Source organism: Melopsittacus undulatus, chromosome 5, assembly GCF_012275295.1.
Source record: "Melopsittacus undulatus isolate bMelUnd1 chromosome 5, bMelUnd1.mat.Z, whole genome shotgun sequence".
NCBI lineage: Eukaryota > Metazoa > Chordata > Aves > Psittaciformes > Psittaculidae > Melopsittacus > Melopsittacus undulatus.
Window position 1 is genome coordinate 69,785,853 of NC_047531.1, and position 17,030 is coordinate 69,802,882.

A 17,030-nucleotide genomic window follows, 5' to 3' on the forward strand; every position below is an offset into this window, starting at 1 on the left:
AGACCACTGTATTTGAAAACTTAATTTTGAATTTATTTTCTCAGAATCATCCACAGTATAATTTTGTTATTAGTTCAGATTCAAACTGAAAGTAACTCACTCATCTGAGTGAAAAGTTCTTACACATTGTCATCAATCCTTTCATAATGAGGCCAGTAATGTCTAAATAAATTCCCAGCACAGGACAGGAAAAAGAGACTGACAGACTGACAGTTATCAGAGAAATTGTCCTGACTGACAATTATCAGGATTCATTTCAGCATCTGAAAATCTTTTATGTGCTCACCAAGTTGTTCTACCTTATCATCATGCACAGTCACAGGACTGGGCCACACTGTTATTCCTGTTTCTGGTAATATAATATTCAATAAGCAATGGGCACAAACTGAAACACAAGAGGTTTCTCCCTAACATTAGCAAACACTTTTTACTGTAAGGGTGACTTAGCACTGGCACAGTTTGCCCAGGGCGGTTGTAGAGTCTACCTTCAGAGATACCCAAAACCACCAGCACACAGTCCTAGGCAGGACACAGCGGCCTTCTTCCCAGCCCTGCTAAAGCAGAACAGTTGGATAAGGTGACCTCCAGAGGTCATTTCTAACCCCAGTCATTCTGGGATCCTGTAAATATTAGATTATTTTCTAAGTAAATCACTGAGCAAGTGCATTATTCATGAACAAAATACATGTATTTGACTACAGAGTGATGACCTATGAGTATCTTCATATAAATAATAGCTCAGCATCTTCCATACATTGAAACTTACTTTTTAACGACTAAATGAAACAATAAAGCAAGCACAAAACAAGCCTAGTTCAGCATTTTTATCAGAGCATACTTATAATTATTGTAACCGTTACAACTCTCGCATGTATGTAAGTATGTATTCTTGTAAGTATTCATGTAACTTGTATGATTCTTATGATTCAATGTTAGTCTTACAATAACAGGAACTGTCTTTCTTCCATGTTTATTTACAAGGCAGCTAACATAGGTGACACTTTCTAGATTATTTAGCTTTAGACTATGATGAAATATGCCTGAGAAGGTTGTAACTGAAAATTTTACTCTTTCTACCACTCAACATAGGAGTTAGTTTCTAACCCTTTAAGTAAAGCACATTTTAAGCTACAGTAAAAGATCTATTTTTATTCCAACAAAAGAAAAACATACTGTATTTAAATCCTATGCTTCCCATTAGAGTTATATTATATTTAGCAATTTTTATTTTTTTTTCTGGTCTCATGTGTCATGACCTAAATACAATAAATGTTTTTTGTAAGGGTACAGGCAGCACAGACTTAAACACACTTTCCTTAGAAACTTCCACTGTCAACTGGAAGCTTTGGGAAGAATAAACAAGACCACTCGTGAACTAGATTCTTAATACCAGAAGACTTATTTTGCACAGAATGCTTCTCAGCATCTCCACAATGCTTCTCAACATAATGCTTCTCAACATAACTCTAATGGTTCTAGTAAAAGGATTCAGACTCATGCTTCATTCTTTGTGTGAGTGATCCCACACAAAGTAGAATGTCTCCACAATAAATTCTGAAATAAAGAAAAGGAAGGGGTGTTCTGGGTCAAGTTCAGAGGTTAACCAAAGGTACTATGATACATAAATGTCTTTCACAACAGCTTGATCTTGAAAATATTTTGGGATTTTCACTCTGTCTTTGTCTAAGAAAGATGGATTCTCAATGTCATTCCTTGATAATTCAAGACCTTCTGATGAGCGATATATCTTTACTCATGGTACCCTATATTAATTTTTTCTTCCATCAACATTATTTTTGGCTTAAACTCTTTCTTCCTTCTTTACATAGTCACTCCATCTTCCTGCTTCCCCAAGAAAACTTATGAAATAATGCATATTCCCCCTCAACTCAGTTTTTCCGAGAAGTAAGAAAACTCCAGGTAGTCTCTTCACACAGATGTTATTGCCTCTTTGTTCTAGCAGTGTTTTCCTGAATTGCTTCCAATTTAAGGTTGGGCTAAATCATTATTAAACAAAAACCCAGGCAGAAAAGTTCAAACCAGCCTTTGGTTTAACTGCATTATCCTCTACTTCTCATAGAAATCTCTTATGCAATACATTTCAGAATGATACTCATCTTTTTTACACCCACCTCCCATCGGCTGTCCACAACTGTTGGATAACATGTACTTTCCCTGTCTCCTACTGCTACCTAAAAGGTCAGAACATAAATTTTGTTAACTGCTAGATATAGAGCCCTCGTCTTTGTACTATGCAACATCATCCCATCTCTGCTACTCTTATGTACTATCATACTCATTCCCTTAGGTAACTGTTCAACTCAATTTTGTGTCATCTAAAATTTCTACTGGCATGCTTCCCAAACACATTCTTAATCAACAACTACTACTACTACCAGCCTCTTCCATCCTTTCAATCTCTTCAGTAATTGATTTTTTTCCTCTTTTATTATTTACCTTACTAATTATCTTAGTCTTTCTTACAGACTTCATACTGAATAGTAATTTAAATGGGGACACTTTGAAAGAGATCTATTTTAGGGATATCATAGCTCAGTTTCATAGTCTAGAAATTCTGGCACCAAAGAGGGATATTAAGTTATTCTGTATAAGTTTGGGACACCCTTGTAATATTGTAAAGTTAAGTTTCTGACTTATTATTAATTTTTAATAAAAAAGAGTTTGAAACTTTTTACTATTATTACATCTAGTCTAACTGGTCTGTAATTACCTGCTCACTTTTTCCCTCCTTCTTTAAAAATAGCTAGCCAGTTAAACACAGATGTTCATAAGGTTAAGACTACTAATCTAATGGAAATAAAAATTACTTCAATGATAGCAATTAGCAAGACACCTGTATGTCTGTAACCTGAATTTGAAAGAAATAGTTAACTATACATTGTTCTGTTGCAGCATAGATCAGTATAAAACTTTAGAACCATCTACAGTTAGTCAAACTTCGTATTTTGCTACAGCATTAACAGCTATGGCTTTAACAGCATTAACTAACATCTCAAGCTTCATATTTAATGTTATTAATTATTTTCTATTTCTAATCAGACAAGCTTTTTTTTTTCTATGGCTTAATCATTGCCCCAGTTTTCAAGCAAGGTTCTTTTTGTTAAGATTGTGTTTATGCAAAGTGTAATGACTTTTCCAGACCATATTTTTAACTGGTTAAGACAATCAACAAAATCAGAGTTCTAACAAAAATGCTTTGGAATGTAACTGTGTCAATATGTATTTTCTAGTTGGAAAGCATCATGTAAACAGTAAGAAATAACCTAACTTTAAAAACCACTAAAGAAACCAAGTGCTAAAAAGTATTTTTTGATAAAGCAAGACTTATTAGATGTAACATTATAACTAAATAATAATTATCATATAGTCATCATATATTTATATATTCTTCTATTATATCAAATGAACACAGAATTCTTCCTCTCTCTACAATAAAAGCACTGGGCAGCATATTGTCATGGGGTCATAGCAGCATATGTCAGGCTGCTAGGAATGCAAGCTTGTCATTCATAAAATTATAAACAGAAAATAAATTATAAAAGTGCTATTTGGAATATTTCAAGTCCATAAAGGAAGCTAAATAGTACAGCAGTCATAAGGAAGTTATTTTTTTGGAAGTCTGTATTACTAGAATGTTACAGGCTTATAGAAGCGCTGAATTTCTTACATGAAGATCTAGACAACCTAATTGATGAGAAAACAAAATCTCGTTCTGCTTTAAAGTGTAAGCAGTATGTCAGACAGTTTCTCGTGTGAAACACACATCTCCATTTACATACATAATGAATACTATCTGAAATATGCATTCTTAATAGTACAAGGTAGTGCAAAGTGTTTGCCTGAAAAATCAATTACATTTAGGGGGTATTCGGCTCCCATTCAAAAACACACAATACCAACATTTACTAGAAGAAAAAAAGATTAAAATAATACCATGATCCGGTTCCTTAGAATTTCCATTTCTTTTAGGCTCTGTATCACATATATGATGAATATTATTTTCCTTAGCTAGTCTCCTGCCTTTTAGCAGTTTTCTTATGTGAGACACAAAAACATTAAGGGTTAGACATCTGCTATAGCTCAACAGAAATACCTCACTACGGGCTGAGAGCACCTCTGTACTAAGTGGCACCGCCCATGAAGGTTCACAGATGCAGAACCTCCTTTCTTCTTCATATTTCTAGAAATAAATCTTTGAATAAAGGATCTATGCTGTGTTTCAGTTATTGTTTTACACTCTGCTATGAAAAGACACCAGGAGAATAGAAGCACAACTGCCCACAGATTAGAGAAAAACAAAGAAAACTGATCCTCAACAAATCCAAAACACCTTGATTCTACTGTATACCAAGATCACTGCCACTCCTTTCTGCTTTACCCAAGCCAAGTATAGTCATTCTTATTGCCTGAAGCTATTGCTGAAACTGGTAATTCTGTTCTTCAAATAATTAAAAGTCTCTCTCTTTTTCAACCCTATCCCAAGATATTCCAGTAACCTACAGGGGTTAGTCCTTAAGCACCTGCTTCTGTTCCCTACTCCAGTGGGTGCATTTTTCATCTATTTGTAGAATGAGATGGGAAGGATAAATCAAATGAGTGAGAAAGTTCTTAATCACACAACTGAATCTGTCTTCTTTTTTCTCTAACCACTGTCTAACAGGTTTACAAATTTGCCAAGACAAGTATGCCCAGGCTCTTATGGCTACTATCAAATTCTTTAGTAAGTGGCAGTTCAGAGGTGCAAATAAATTAACACAGAGAAAAACTGGTTTCGGTGATGGTATATTTCAAACCTCTGGCAAGACTGAACTGAGATGTTTCTTTGGTTTTCATTCTAGTATATTGAAAAAATAATATTGATATATAATAACAAAATATAATAACATATGATTTAACTTAAGTAATTAATTTTGCAGTTCCTAAAAAAGACCAGGGTAATTTTAGGTAATGAGATTTATGTAATTATTTAAAAATTAATGAACACAAATATCACTTGCTCACGTGGTTTTGTGTAGTACCTTATTTAACCTATATAAGCTAGTTTTATTTCTTGTTTGTTAGAAACATCCTCTTTTTTTTTTCATTCCTATCATTTTACTTTTAATTTAAATGGTCCTGCATCTGTTGTAAATGCTAGTGCAACAGCCAAAAGAACCAGTAGCTACAGGCCTTCATCTTGGTCTCCCTGAAGTCAACAGCATTACTCCTACTCTGAAGAGAAGACAGGACCCAAAGAGGTCAAAGCAGGTATTATTAAATCAATAGGAGTTCTGCAGCCAACCTCAATGGGAGCAGAATTTGGGCTTTAAGGAATAAATATTGACTAGGATTAATGGAGCATTAAGTAGAAAACTGGTGAACCAAAACCAAAATCTTTATAAACTACATACCTGAGGCAACGCTGAATTAAGCTGTCGCTGGAGGGAATCTCTGTCATAGATGACATCCTGTAGGCGTTGCTGTGCAAGTGACAAGCTTTCCTGTGTCTCCCGAAGAGTATCAAGGAGACGGTCCCTTTCATCCAGCATGTTCACCATCAGCTGCTCAAAGTGAGAATCCGAGTCCGAGCCGCTGCTTTGGGACCCCCGTTGACTCATCGGGGTGTCCTCATTTATCGTTGGCATCACTTCACACATCATTTCTATAAAAAAAACACAAATCAAGGGAAAGTTCTTCAGCAGAAAAACATTTGAAGGGATTTGATAAGAGGAATTAACTCTGTCACATGGACACAATTAGCAGATTATTGCATTGTTCCCTCTTTCAACTTTGTGCTTTCCATGTTAATCAGATGGTCGATAGACAGGGTTTAAATACAGTGACTAATTCCACACAGCAAGGACTTTGTGCTTCCTAAAAGAAGAATGACAAAGGAGACAGAGGGTAGTGGAATATTTTGAACTAATAGTTTTGCAAACAATGCTCTCTTAAAATGACAGAAAAGACTTCCTCTGCATTTTAGTCTCCGTCATCATTGATTTTCTCCCCTTTCTTGATGTCATTGTTGAATTGTTAGTATTGATGCCAGTAGCTGTCATTAATTGCCAGATTTTGTTCTGCTCTAGGCATTTCTACAGTACAGTCTAGTCTAACCATTGATCAGTATCATGCTGCCTTAACAATGCCAGGTTAATTTATTTCTCTATGTAGTTATTCCCACCCTTGGGGGAAATTATTCTCCAGTGAGCTTGTTCAGTAAGAGGTCAAAAACCAAAAACTCACTGCTAATTACCATCCCTGAATTACCAGGGTCAGAATCACTGTTATTTCTTGCCTAAAACCAGTCCTAAACAGAGCAAGCATTATCTAGTCCCATTCTTCAATTATAAAGCTTCTTATTTAAATCTCAAACCCTAGTTCACACATGGGGAGAAGCTTATGCCATGGGATACTGGGTCCAGCAAATAGGAGAAAAAACCAAACCAAACCAAAAACCCAAGCAAGCAAGCAAACAAAACAAAAAACACCCAAAACCAACCAAACAAAAAAAACCAAATCCAAAGACAGGAGATGTCTCAAAGCTCAGATTAAAAAAATAATTTAAAAAAGTGTTAATCATAGATGATATCTACCCAGTTACAGTCATCCAAAGAGTTAGAAACAGTTTTTCTAGTTTGACTGAAGAAGTACATCAGACATAACTGTAAGTTTAAATTAACCTTAAGTTTAAATTCATTTAAGGGTTAATTTCTGGATATTCTGTTATTTTAGTAACTATTGGAAGACTTTTATCGCAACAAGTGGGATCAAAGTAAAATATTTTACTTAGAAGTTTGGTGTGGACTTTCTGGACATGATCTCTGTCTACAGGACACATGGTTGACAGGTTTTCACTGTTAAATGTGTCACCATGTAACATTCTCATCATTTTATTCTCACTACTATGATGGATTAGCTCTACATTTTCTTAAATATGATCTGCTTTCCAAAGTAGGAAAATGGAACTTGTGAAAGTGGCATTTATGAAAAATGGAAGATCTAGCTGTTACAGAATGTCGCTTAAAGACAGGCCATACACCAGGGAACAAAAGAGCTAAGACACTTGTTAATTCATGAAAACCAACTCCTCCTACTATCACTAAGCCACAAGCAACCCTTGTGCTAACACTGCTTGCTGCTTAGATTTACCTTGATCATATTCTGCATGTTCATGCATCCTTGACTTTCACTTTTTTGGCAAATGTGATAACTAGCAAAGCTACCAAAACTGCCAAAAGCTGGTATTTCAGCATGAATTATCAGCTACTACTGCGTAAGTCTTGATTCTGCTTTTAAAGTGTTTGGACTGGAAGAAAAATAAAAGTTGGTTGTAGCTATTACCCATTTAGTAATTACTCAGGTGCAAGAGAAAGAGTTAACAGCTTAAAGTGATAGATACTGATAAGTCCTCATATCTCTAATATATTTAGGTGAGGTATATTTACTCAGGATTGTCTGATTCAATGCTGCATATCTCCATTACTCATGAGGTTCGAAACTTTCTGTTCCACTAACTTTTGCCTCTTCTAAACTACAGGCCTCACTAGGAAGCACCACAATGTCCTTTCATGTTAAGATGCTAACACATCAGCACCTCCATCGCTAAAAAACCTTTAAGCTGAAAAATATCTGTGCCATTACCAGCTGACCTTCATAGTACCTATCATTTCCTCTTTGGAGTGTAGACACTGTACTGCGAGGCACCAGAGGTGGGGAGAGTGACTAAACTCTGCAGCTGGACCCACAGAACAGTTTGAATAAATGAGTACCCAGCCTCCTATACTTCAATTTCCTATAGAGGCAGAAGAACTTTTGGGATGTTCCTGCTGATGGCTTTGTCCATTTTCCACACATACCATGATATGCGGGACTAGCAGCAGGGACGAGCCATCATCTTGCCTCCACAAACCTCTCACAGTGTTGTGGGAATACACTTAACTCAGCAAACAGCCATCACCCTGTGGAGCATCTCCACCCTGGTCTTGTGGCTAACCAGTTTGGAATGGTCAAGGCAAGAGAAAGCAAAGGGACAACTAAAACATCCACAGCCATCTGTCACTCGCTCAGTTTAGTCATAACTTTTCTATATGCAGCAGGTGGCCAGAGACCAAGGTGACCATTCTTCAAGACCAAAGGAAACAATTCAGACTGTCACTGAAACTTTCCTGCCTCATAATCAACATCTCATGGAGCACACTTCCTGCTCCAGGGGATTCTCAGCTGTGAACATTCATCACTCAAGAAATTAGCTCCAATGTCCTGCATAGCAAATCACATGGTCTGAATGGCACAGCATACACTGTGACTGCTCACAGGCAGTGGCAGAGTGGTGCAGTTTTTCACACATGTTGGTATGTGTGTAGGAACAGGCAGGGAAACCTCTGTGTGAACAGCTGTTGCTATCTCAACTCTTTGTATTTAACCTAATAAGAAAATCTCCTCCTAGTGCCATTATGGGGATGCAGGAAGTCATATCTATGTAAGTGGCTGTAGGGCAGCAATGGAATTCATGGGTTGAATGCTCATGGCACTGTTACCACACCTTCTCCCCCTCAGCTGCTGCATTCAGGGAGGAGAGTGGATCACACAGTGTGGTTACCTTTGGAAGGCTGGGCTGCATTACCATGACATGACACAAGCAAAAAACTTCTGCTATTAGTAAGATCACGGAGGGCAGGGAAAGGTGGTGGAGTTCCAGATATAGGGAGTTTCTGTTGGAAGTTTTCTCCCATAGTTCACAGCCCCAGGAGAATATAAGATACAGGAGTTCTTGCAGTCAGACTGGTGATCTACATTGCCTTCAAGCAATTTGGAGATCAATGCCATTTTTCCATTGGACCCATATACATCTTCTCCCTTTCCCCACCCTCAGCTTGGAGACAAATGCAGAAAAGCAGTACGCTAACCAGAAATGCTGCAACAATGAGGAAGAGGGGAAAAGGGAATCCTGGGCCATGTCCTCACATGGATCTTCTGTGGGAGCCAACAAGGCCACCAGAACAACCTCAACGGGAACCCAGCTTCTCGGGGTATTCCTGGGTCATCAACTCAGAAAACAATGAAATTTCAAGCAACTGCAGGTATACTGTGGGGCTCCCAAAGAAAGATTTCTTACAAGTCTTTGTGAAAGACGTATATGCCATGCTCTTCCAACTTACTATGATTTGTGTCTTCTTGCCCTTAGAAAAGCATTCTTTTACATGTTTTCCCCTTTTTAAAAAACAAATAAAACAAACAAACAAAAAAAAAAGAAAAAACCCCCACACTTTATCTGCCATTTATTACTCATGCCGGCCAGCAGATGGGATGCCTTCAGTGTCCCAAGGCTGCCACTATTTAACACTATTCCCAAGAAATGCTGGCCTTCTTCCAGCATATGTTCAAGAATAGAGCCATATCCCCAGGACCTTATTGCACCCTTTATCAGTTTTCTTCTTGATAGCAGAAAGGAATCAAAATACCGAGAATATTTAAGAAATTTAAAAGGACAAAAAAAAATAAAGGAGAAAACAGAAGTTATTTCAGAGGGGCTGCAAGAAAAGCAAAGGCAGGTAAAGCAGAGCATGGACTTCAAACCAACAAATATAGAGGAAAAGCATCCTCAAACAGCCCAATCACAATTCAGTAGTTGAAGACATGTAGCTGAGGACAAACAGGAGGGCACATTTGCATTTGGATCTTTATATAGGAAGCAAATCACATCAGGGAGTTATAGTTGAAGTTTCCAGAGCCTTCTGATGGTGTGTGCAGGCATTAGATGATCCTTGGTTAACCACATGATGATGTTGTTCACGCACGGGGTCAGGGCATTACAGTTAAGCTTCCAGTTTAATTGTAGCTGTAAGGAACTTAAGTTTGCACACATCAACAGCACATAGAGAATCAAGCCAGCACAATGCAGATGGAAAGAACTGAAGAATTTTCATTAAAACATAAAATAAAGATAGCATTGCTATGACAGTTGGGTCTGACTACTAATGTGGTCATACCATGAGTAATTTTAGTCTTAAATTTCCAATGAGGAAGGAGAACATTCTGATTTTCATTCTATGTAACTTTGAAATTTAAACCTCACTTTGATGATTAAAATTGCTCTGTCAATTTTTACTCTGGTTTCATAATATAATCAACTGCAAAATTTCATACACTGAAATCTGAAGGAATCTTGCCCTACTAATATCTGACCATAAATCTGTGTTAAGCTAAAATGTACTTAATACAGGATGGATTTCAACCATTAGATACTGAAAGTGATCTCTCTGGTGAAATAACCAGAATAAGTAATTCTTTCTGTGAAAAATGATTTTTTTTATTGTATTTAGGGGAAATGTATCCACAAGCAATGCTGCAGTTCTCAAAGGTTCAGGATAAGGATACTGGCAAGCCCACATATATTACATTTTAGACCCACAATGCCACACAAGTTTTTGTAGCTGATCTGTGAGCTTACAGAACTTTTGATACATCTCAGATGTGTTTTACTATATATGCATGAATCAATTTTCACACAGAGAGATCAGATTCATTCTGAACTTACTGTAAATATATATATATAGTTCAGGAATAACAGATTCATACATATGTAACAGGTATTTGTCTCAGGTACAGAGTTCTTATTAATTCATGTGGGCACCAATTCTATTCAGAACTCAGCAGGATAACTAATCGACCATCTTTAAACTTCCTTCTTGTCCTCCATTCTTACCACTTCAGTGGGTCCGCTCACAGGACTTGATTTTCTGAACTGTAACTTTTGGGTAGACCAAATACTGTCATAAACTGACATCCAGATATTCCACGTTTTCTAATTCTGTATAACAGCCAACGATTTGAGATTCTGCTCCCCTGTCATACAACTGATTACTACATATAACTATGTAACCAGAGACAGCCCCAAAAGATCAAACATCAGGAGGAAGTTTCCTGGTCCTCTTCTCTTCTGGTTTTATACAGTGAGTTAGGTCATTAGTTCCTCATTCAACTCCATGTGAACACTGAAATTCAGATGTAAAAATACGTCTGTGCATACATCTTAGTCTCTCAATTTGGTCTGCATGCACCAGCTCCTATGTTAAGATTTTTGTTATCCCAGGGCACTATTCCTTTCACTAATCAGTGTCTTCCTATCAACTGCTACAAGCCAATTACAGTTATGTAGCTTTGATGAATCCTATTAGTGAAAAATAACTCAGAACAGACAGTAAAGGAAGAACAAGTGAAGACAAACAATGTGTATGAATCATCAGAATCCCTCCTCTGAAGTTTACAACAAAAAGCTTGAATTGCATTGCCACAAATATATATTGCAAAATTACTTCTCTTGTAATTTTCAGATGACAAAATATAAAGGAAATTGGAGTGTATAAATACCTGCCTTACACTTCAGAAATTTACACTGATTGCTAAAACTTTTTATTTTCCAAACCTGCACTGAGTAACCTGATCTATTTTGCAGATGGCCCAGCACTGGGCAATGGGTTGGTACAGATGACTTCTAAAGGTCCCTTCTACACTGAATAATTCCATGTGTCTGGAGGAAGCTTTAAGTTTAAAGAATTCACTCATTTACAATGGAGATTCTGAAACTGAAAATCTATTTAAATAAAGCTGTAGAGAAATTTGGAATAAAAAAATACATTGTGGTTCATATCATTGTATACATAAACAAGTAAATAAATGAATTACAAAAACAAAAAAGCAAAAAATAACAAAAAAAACAACACACACACAAAAGAAAAGGAAAAACAAAAATGAAAAAAGAAAAATTTTGTTTTAGTAGAATGGTCTCCCTTTACCTTGTGGAGATTAGTGGATCTGTATAATTGGAAAACTTTGACAAAGTAAAGAAAATCATCATTAAAATAAAAATATCAGTTATACTTGATTACAACTATGGCCACATTTTCAGATACTGCTATTTACACTGAATGTCCTAATCTCCAAATGGCATGCATTTACTGTAAGTCACCAGCATTCTACAGTTAATGCATAAACACTGTTTTCTAGATTCATCAGAAGCCATAGAACATTTAATATTTAAGTTTTAGAAGTCTTGTAACTCAACTTTTATGGCCTCCCATATTCTCGCTTCACTTATCATTCAAATGGCTTAAACAAAAAAAGACTGAAGAAAGATTTTAATGCTTTATATTTTATCACCTACCCAGTGAATGACAGTAAAGCAAATAATGGAAAAACTATTTTTAGAATAAAGACTAAAAAGCTGATGAAGCCTAGCTTGGCAGGAGAACACATATGTACAGTATGACAGTAGTCAAATGGTATATGCTCCTTCTAGAATCTAAAGGGAAAAATCAGTAAATACAAATAAATATTTCCCCCCCAAATCCCAACACTGAACTTATTCAGTGGTCATAATTTGTTATCAAGTCAATGTTTATAAGATACATAAAGCCATGAGGTGCTTGGTACATTTAGGAAGTTCTCTGACCATGCTATTAATGTATTTATGAGAAATAAAAACAAGAACACATCATATTCTCATCAAGAACTGGGAAAACAAACAAACAAGCAAAACAAACAAACAAACAAAAAACCACAAAAAAACCCCAAAGCCTTCCTAATATCATAGTCTCAGAACACAAACAAATATAAACCCCCAAACAAACCCAACAACCAAGAAGCACAGACTTCTTGAAAGGCACATGATATTAAACTGAGTAAAACTCATAAATCTGTACGCAGCTATCTGAAGTCAGATTTGCAGAGACTCAGTAAATTCCTACTAAAGTAATTTACTAAGGATTTCTTTACCAAGACCCTGGTCACATGAAAGAAAGAAGAAAAGATGAAGTAGGTATACTTCAGGCATCCAACTTGGTTTCTTAATCTGATACTCAAATCCTACTTGATTATACCAGTGGTGCCCAATCATGCGTCTAGTAAGTCATGCAGCTCTGGGCCCCTGGAAGAAAAATGCAGACTGGTGCCCCCAGAAAACTGAGTCAGGAAAGGAGTTGAGGGAAGAATGGAAGTGGAGAGGGAACAGGCAATTAAGACCTGAATTAAACATACCCATCCTCAGGAGTGAGGAACAGGTCATATAACTACAATAGCAGCAAGCCACTACTAAGTGGTAGCCATCTTGCTCTGTCTGGATATGACTGAACGCACACAAAGTTACATATGAGGGAACACAGACATCCAAGAACACAGAGAGAACTGGCATTTCTTTCCATTGGTGTTAGGAACGACAAGGGGTGGATTAAACACCTCTGTCACATATCTTCAAGACCACGGAAGTCCATGATAAAAGAACAAGACCTCATGTACAGTATTTCTTAGACTGCCAGGACAGCAAAGAAGAGGAAGGAGCAGAGGGAAAGTGCTTAAAAAAGTGACATATGCTTCATTAATACCTCTTTATTCAAAAGAATAAAAGATAAATTTTATGTTCCTTTGCCAGAAGGCAGCTGATGCTCTGTAGCAATACAACTTAATTAGAGCTATGCTTGACTGATCTCAAGACTTTTCAAATGTGTTTCTCTTTCTTGAAAAACAAAAGCTCCATTGGTACTGAATTTGGTATCTCAAAAGGAAGAAGTTTACCACTACTCAGTACTCTGAATGTAGTAAAGCAATCTCTCAAAGAAAAATGCATTTACTGTAAGTCACCAGCATTTTACAGTTAATACACAAACACTGTTTTTTAGATTCATCAGAAGTCATAGAGCAAGCATTACAATTCCCTTGCTCAAGGAGCACACTAAGTGCTCAAAACTTTCAAGGACTGTAATGGACACTGAACTTGTGTGGCACCTTACAACTATCACAAACCATCTGAGAAGTTCTGAAGGGGAAGTAGGATACTGACAAATTACTGCTTCCCTTAATATGCAGCAACTTTTTATGTAGCACATACCTACTCCCCAGAAGACTTTTAGGCAATGTAATAACTTTAGAATTCTTCTATTTTGAAGCAAAGCCTAAGCACTTATTTTAATAATAGTTCTAGACCTGAAATGCTCAGGTATAACAGCCACACACAACAGCAGTCTGTGAAGCAGCACATTAAAGTTCTCTAAATACATTCTCTTCCCTGTCTGTTGCCTATCTTGTACATGATCTACTGCAAAATCTGTTCCAGGTTGATTGGTTCCTAGATCAGTGTTTTCTCCAATCACTTGCATGGAGCCTAATCCAACAACTGCTTGAATTCATGCAAATTCTATCATGGATTTAAGCGGGTTTGAATCAGGGCAGATGGTTACAAAAAGTCAGTAACACAGGCAAACCATCAACCTCTTGTCATTTTACTACCTCCAAACAGGAGGATAAAAATCACAAATGTATGTTATGCATGACTAGGTAGCACCCTGGATGTTATGTGACCATTGCCTACAATATTAAGAGAAATTACAAGCAGGTTTCCCCTCTAAGCACACAACATTTAACTGGAAAAAAACTGACTGTTTAAGTTATCTTTTTCTATGAGAGGGGGAAAGAAGGTGGCTCATTCTCACTGCACTAAAGATTTTTCAGGTCATATGAAAAAATGTCACAGCAAATCTATAGCATTAGCTGCACTATGTCTCCATCAAGAGTGAACTCAATATTAGCTCAATTAGGAATTCTGCAGCTCAGTTTAGATATCCAGGTGAGTGAATTAATAAAAAATGAAACACAGGACACAGAATATGCTAACCCTTAGTTAAAACTGAGTTACATAAAGCTCGTTTTCAGAACTCCTCCATTAACAACTAAATGGATAGCAATTCTGTCTACAGATCCTGATAATCATGTATAGACTGGCTGCAAAAGTCCATTTTCAACACTGACTTTTTCTAAAGCTACTTGAAATTTCTGTGGTACATATGCTATATAAAGATGGAAAATTAAAAAGTTGCATCTTTCTTCTCATCAGACCCCACCCTGTTTAGCACCTCCTGTTATCTCAGTTGTCCGAGAGTCTTGGAATTATTTATTTTTTTAAAGCAAATGTTCTAATGAACACCTCTGCAATTTCATGTACCCTGGGTATAATTTATCAACTGGACTTCTTTTACTTGGGCAAGCTCTGTGAATGAGAAGACAGAATACTACTTGGCTTCTGCCTGACAATGGCTGTTAGACAAGCATTCATTTTGCTCACCTTGAAGGCTACCACCTTAGATGTGAATCCAATTTTACTCCCTCACCTTTCTGTCCATAACTGGTTTTAAAACCTTCTTTTCTGTATAGTCAAATGTTTGATTTGCACACCAAGGTTGAGGAGTCATTTCAAGTTACTTGTAATTTTGCTGCAGGAAAAAGAAGTAGAAATCTAACTACCATACATTCTAGCCTGTCCACAGTGACATCAGCTGGAAAACTCATTTCATTGGATCATTCTGGATATTTTGCATTTGCAAACTATTTTTTTTTCCAAATCATTAAATAAACATAGTGGCCGATAAAACCAGTTCTTACTTCAATTATGCCTTTTCAGATGTTCTCAACAAGATTGCTCCTAGGCAGCACAGTGTAATTCCATAAGGAAAACCCTTCCTATTGTCTGAGTTGCATTACATGCATATTCCTCCTCCTAGTTAACTCCTTACCTTCCAGACTCCACTAAACTATGATATCACCTTTAACAGAAGCATCCTGCACTCCTTCCACACAGGAGAGGTGATCAACACAGTACCTTAAAAAAAGGACTAATTCTGACTATTTGTACTTCACGTTATCCCTCCAGCCTCACATCTCTCTCAACCACACCAAAAAACTGAGAAGTTGACTTCACAATTTTTAGTCTTAAATTCCCCAACTTCCATTACAGAAATGCATTTAAATATCATACATGTACTACAGCAAGTGGCAGACAGCAAGACTCTGCGTTTGCATCTCACCTCCTGGAGAGTAGCAGGGATAAGGATAGAATGTCTAACTCAGAAATATAAGGTTCAGTACCTAGTGGCTTTTATTTCGGCGTCTATTTCACTTGATCAATAACAACCGCAGTCTCCACCGGCTTCGAGCGGGGACTCACACAGCAGAGCACTCCTGGACCATCTTCCTAGCAATGGTGACACAGGCGTTGCTCCGAGACACCCCAAGCCCCCGCACACGTCCTCCGGCAAGACTAGCTGCTTGGCACTTCAGCATTTTCTTCGGTCACTTCGTCAGCAACCAAGAGGAGAAGCATCCATGGGAAAAAATGGCATATTACAAATTTTGCTTTGGGAAGCAGAGCTCGGCTCAGACCATTGTCGGGAGCGGGGGGGGAGCGCCTCTTAAAGCTCCAGCAGCCCCTTTAGAGCAGCAGCATCTTTGCAGCTGGAGGCAAGCTATTACAGGCGGGAGGGGCCAGGGCGAAAACGTTTTCCCTTTATTTCTCATCTTTTGTTAAGCTTAACTGAGCGCTGCCTGATTTCTCTGGTTCTTCAGTACCTCCCAGGCTAATTATGCCTCTGCGTGACTGAAGTCCACACGCGCGCACGAATGCCTGCATGATCGAAAGTAAAGTCTATTTTCTGCTTTACAGAAAGCAATCCTCTACCCACAGCTCACTGCTGCTCAGCAGCCACCGTACGGAGCCTGGTCTCAGCGGTACAGAGCAAGAGCCGCGGCTGTGGGAGCTGGGAGAGCCCAGGCCGGCCACCCACAGCAGATGCGCTCGTTTCACTTCGCGCACCGCGCCCCTGCCTGCGGGCAGCGCCAGCGACGCCCGCGGCCAAGGACTGCCCTGCTCCCGGCTGGTAACTCGGTGTTGCCTGTATTGAAAGCAGCACGAGAGCAACAAGATGCTATATTCTGTAATTCAAACGAATTCAGGCAAACGCCAGTACATCTCATCTAGTAAGTGTAATAAAACGTACCATCTGCTGTAATCTGACCATGACAAAGCAGTGCTAAAATTTAATATAATCTGAATAGTCTAGGCGTGTAATTACTATTACGGCAGGCGCTGGCAAGCGCCCTTCCCCCGGGTCCGAAGCCGGGGCAGGCAGCAGCGGTCGGGCGAGGCAGCGGGGGGAAGGGGCAAGGGCGCTCCCAGGCTAGGCGCGCTGCTCGTTGGCGGGGACTTC

The 17,030-nt window shown here is 38.0% G+C and overlaps 1 protein-coding gene across 1 annotated transcript in view; it reads right to left on the bottom strand.

Annotated features, from left to right (window-relative positions):
* Positions 1 to 16,120, bottom strand: part of PPFIA2 (PTPRF interacting protein alpha 2) — a 331,712-nt gene extending 315,592 nt beyond the window's left edge. Inside the window, exons 1-2 of the mRNA XM_031047954.2 lie at positions 15,913 to 16,120; positions 5,412 to 5,662 (exon numbers count right to left, since the gene is read on the bottom strand). Coding sequence (XP_030903814.1) covers positions 5,412 to 5,660 — 249 coding nt within the window. The 5' untranslated portion in view covers positions 5,661 to 5,662; positions 15,913 to 16,120. The remainder of the gene's footprint in view (positions 1 to 5,411; positions 5,663 to 15,912) is intronic.
* Positions 16,121 to 17,030: the final 910 nt, after the last annotated feature.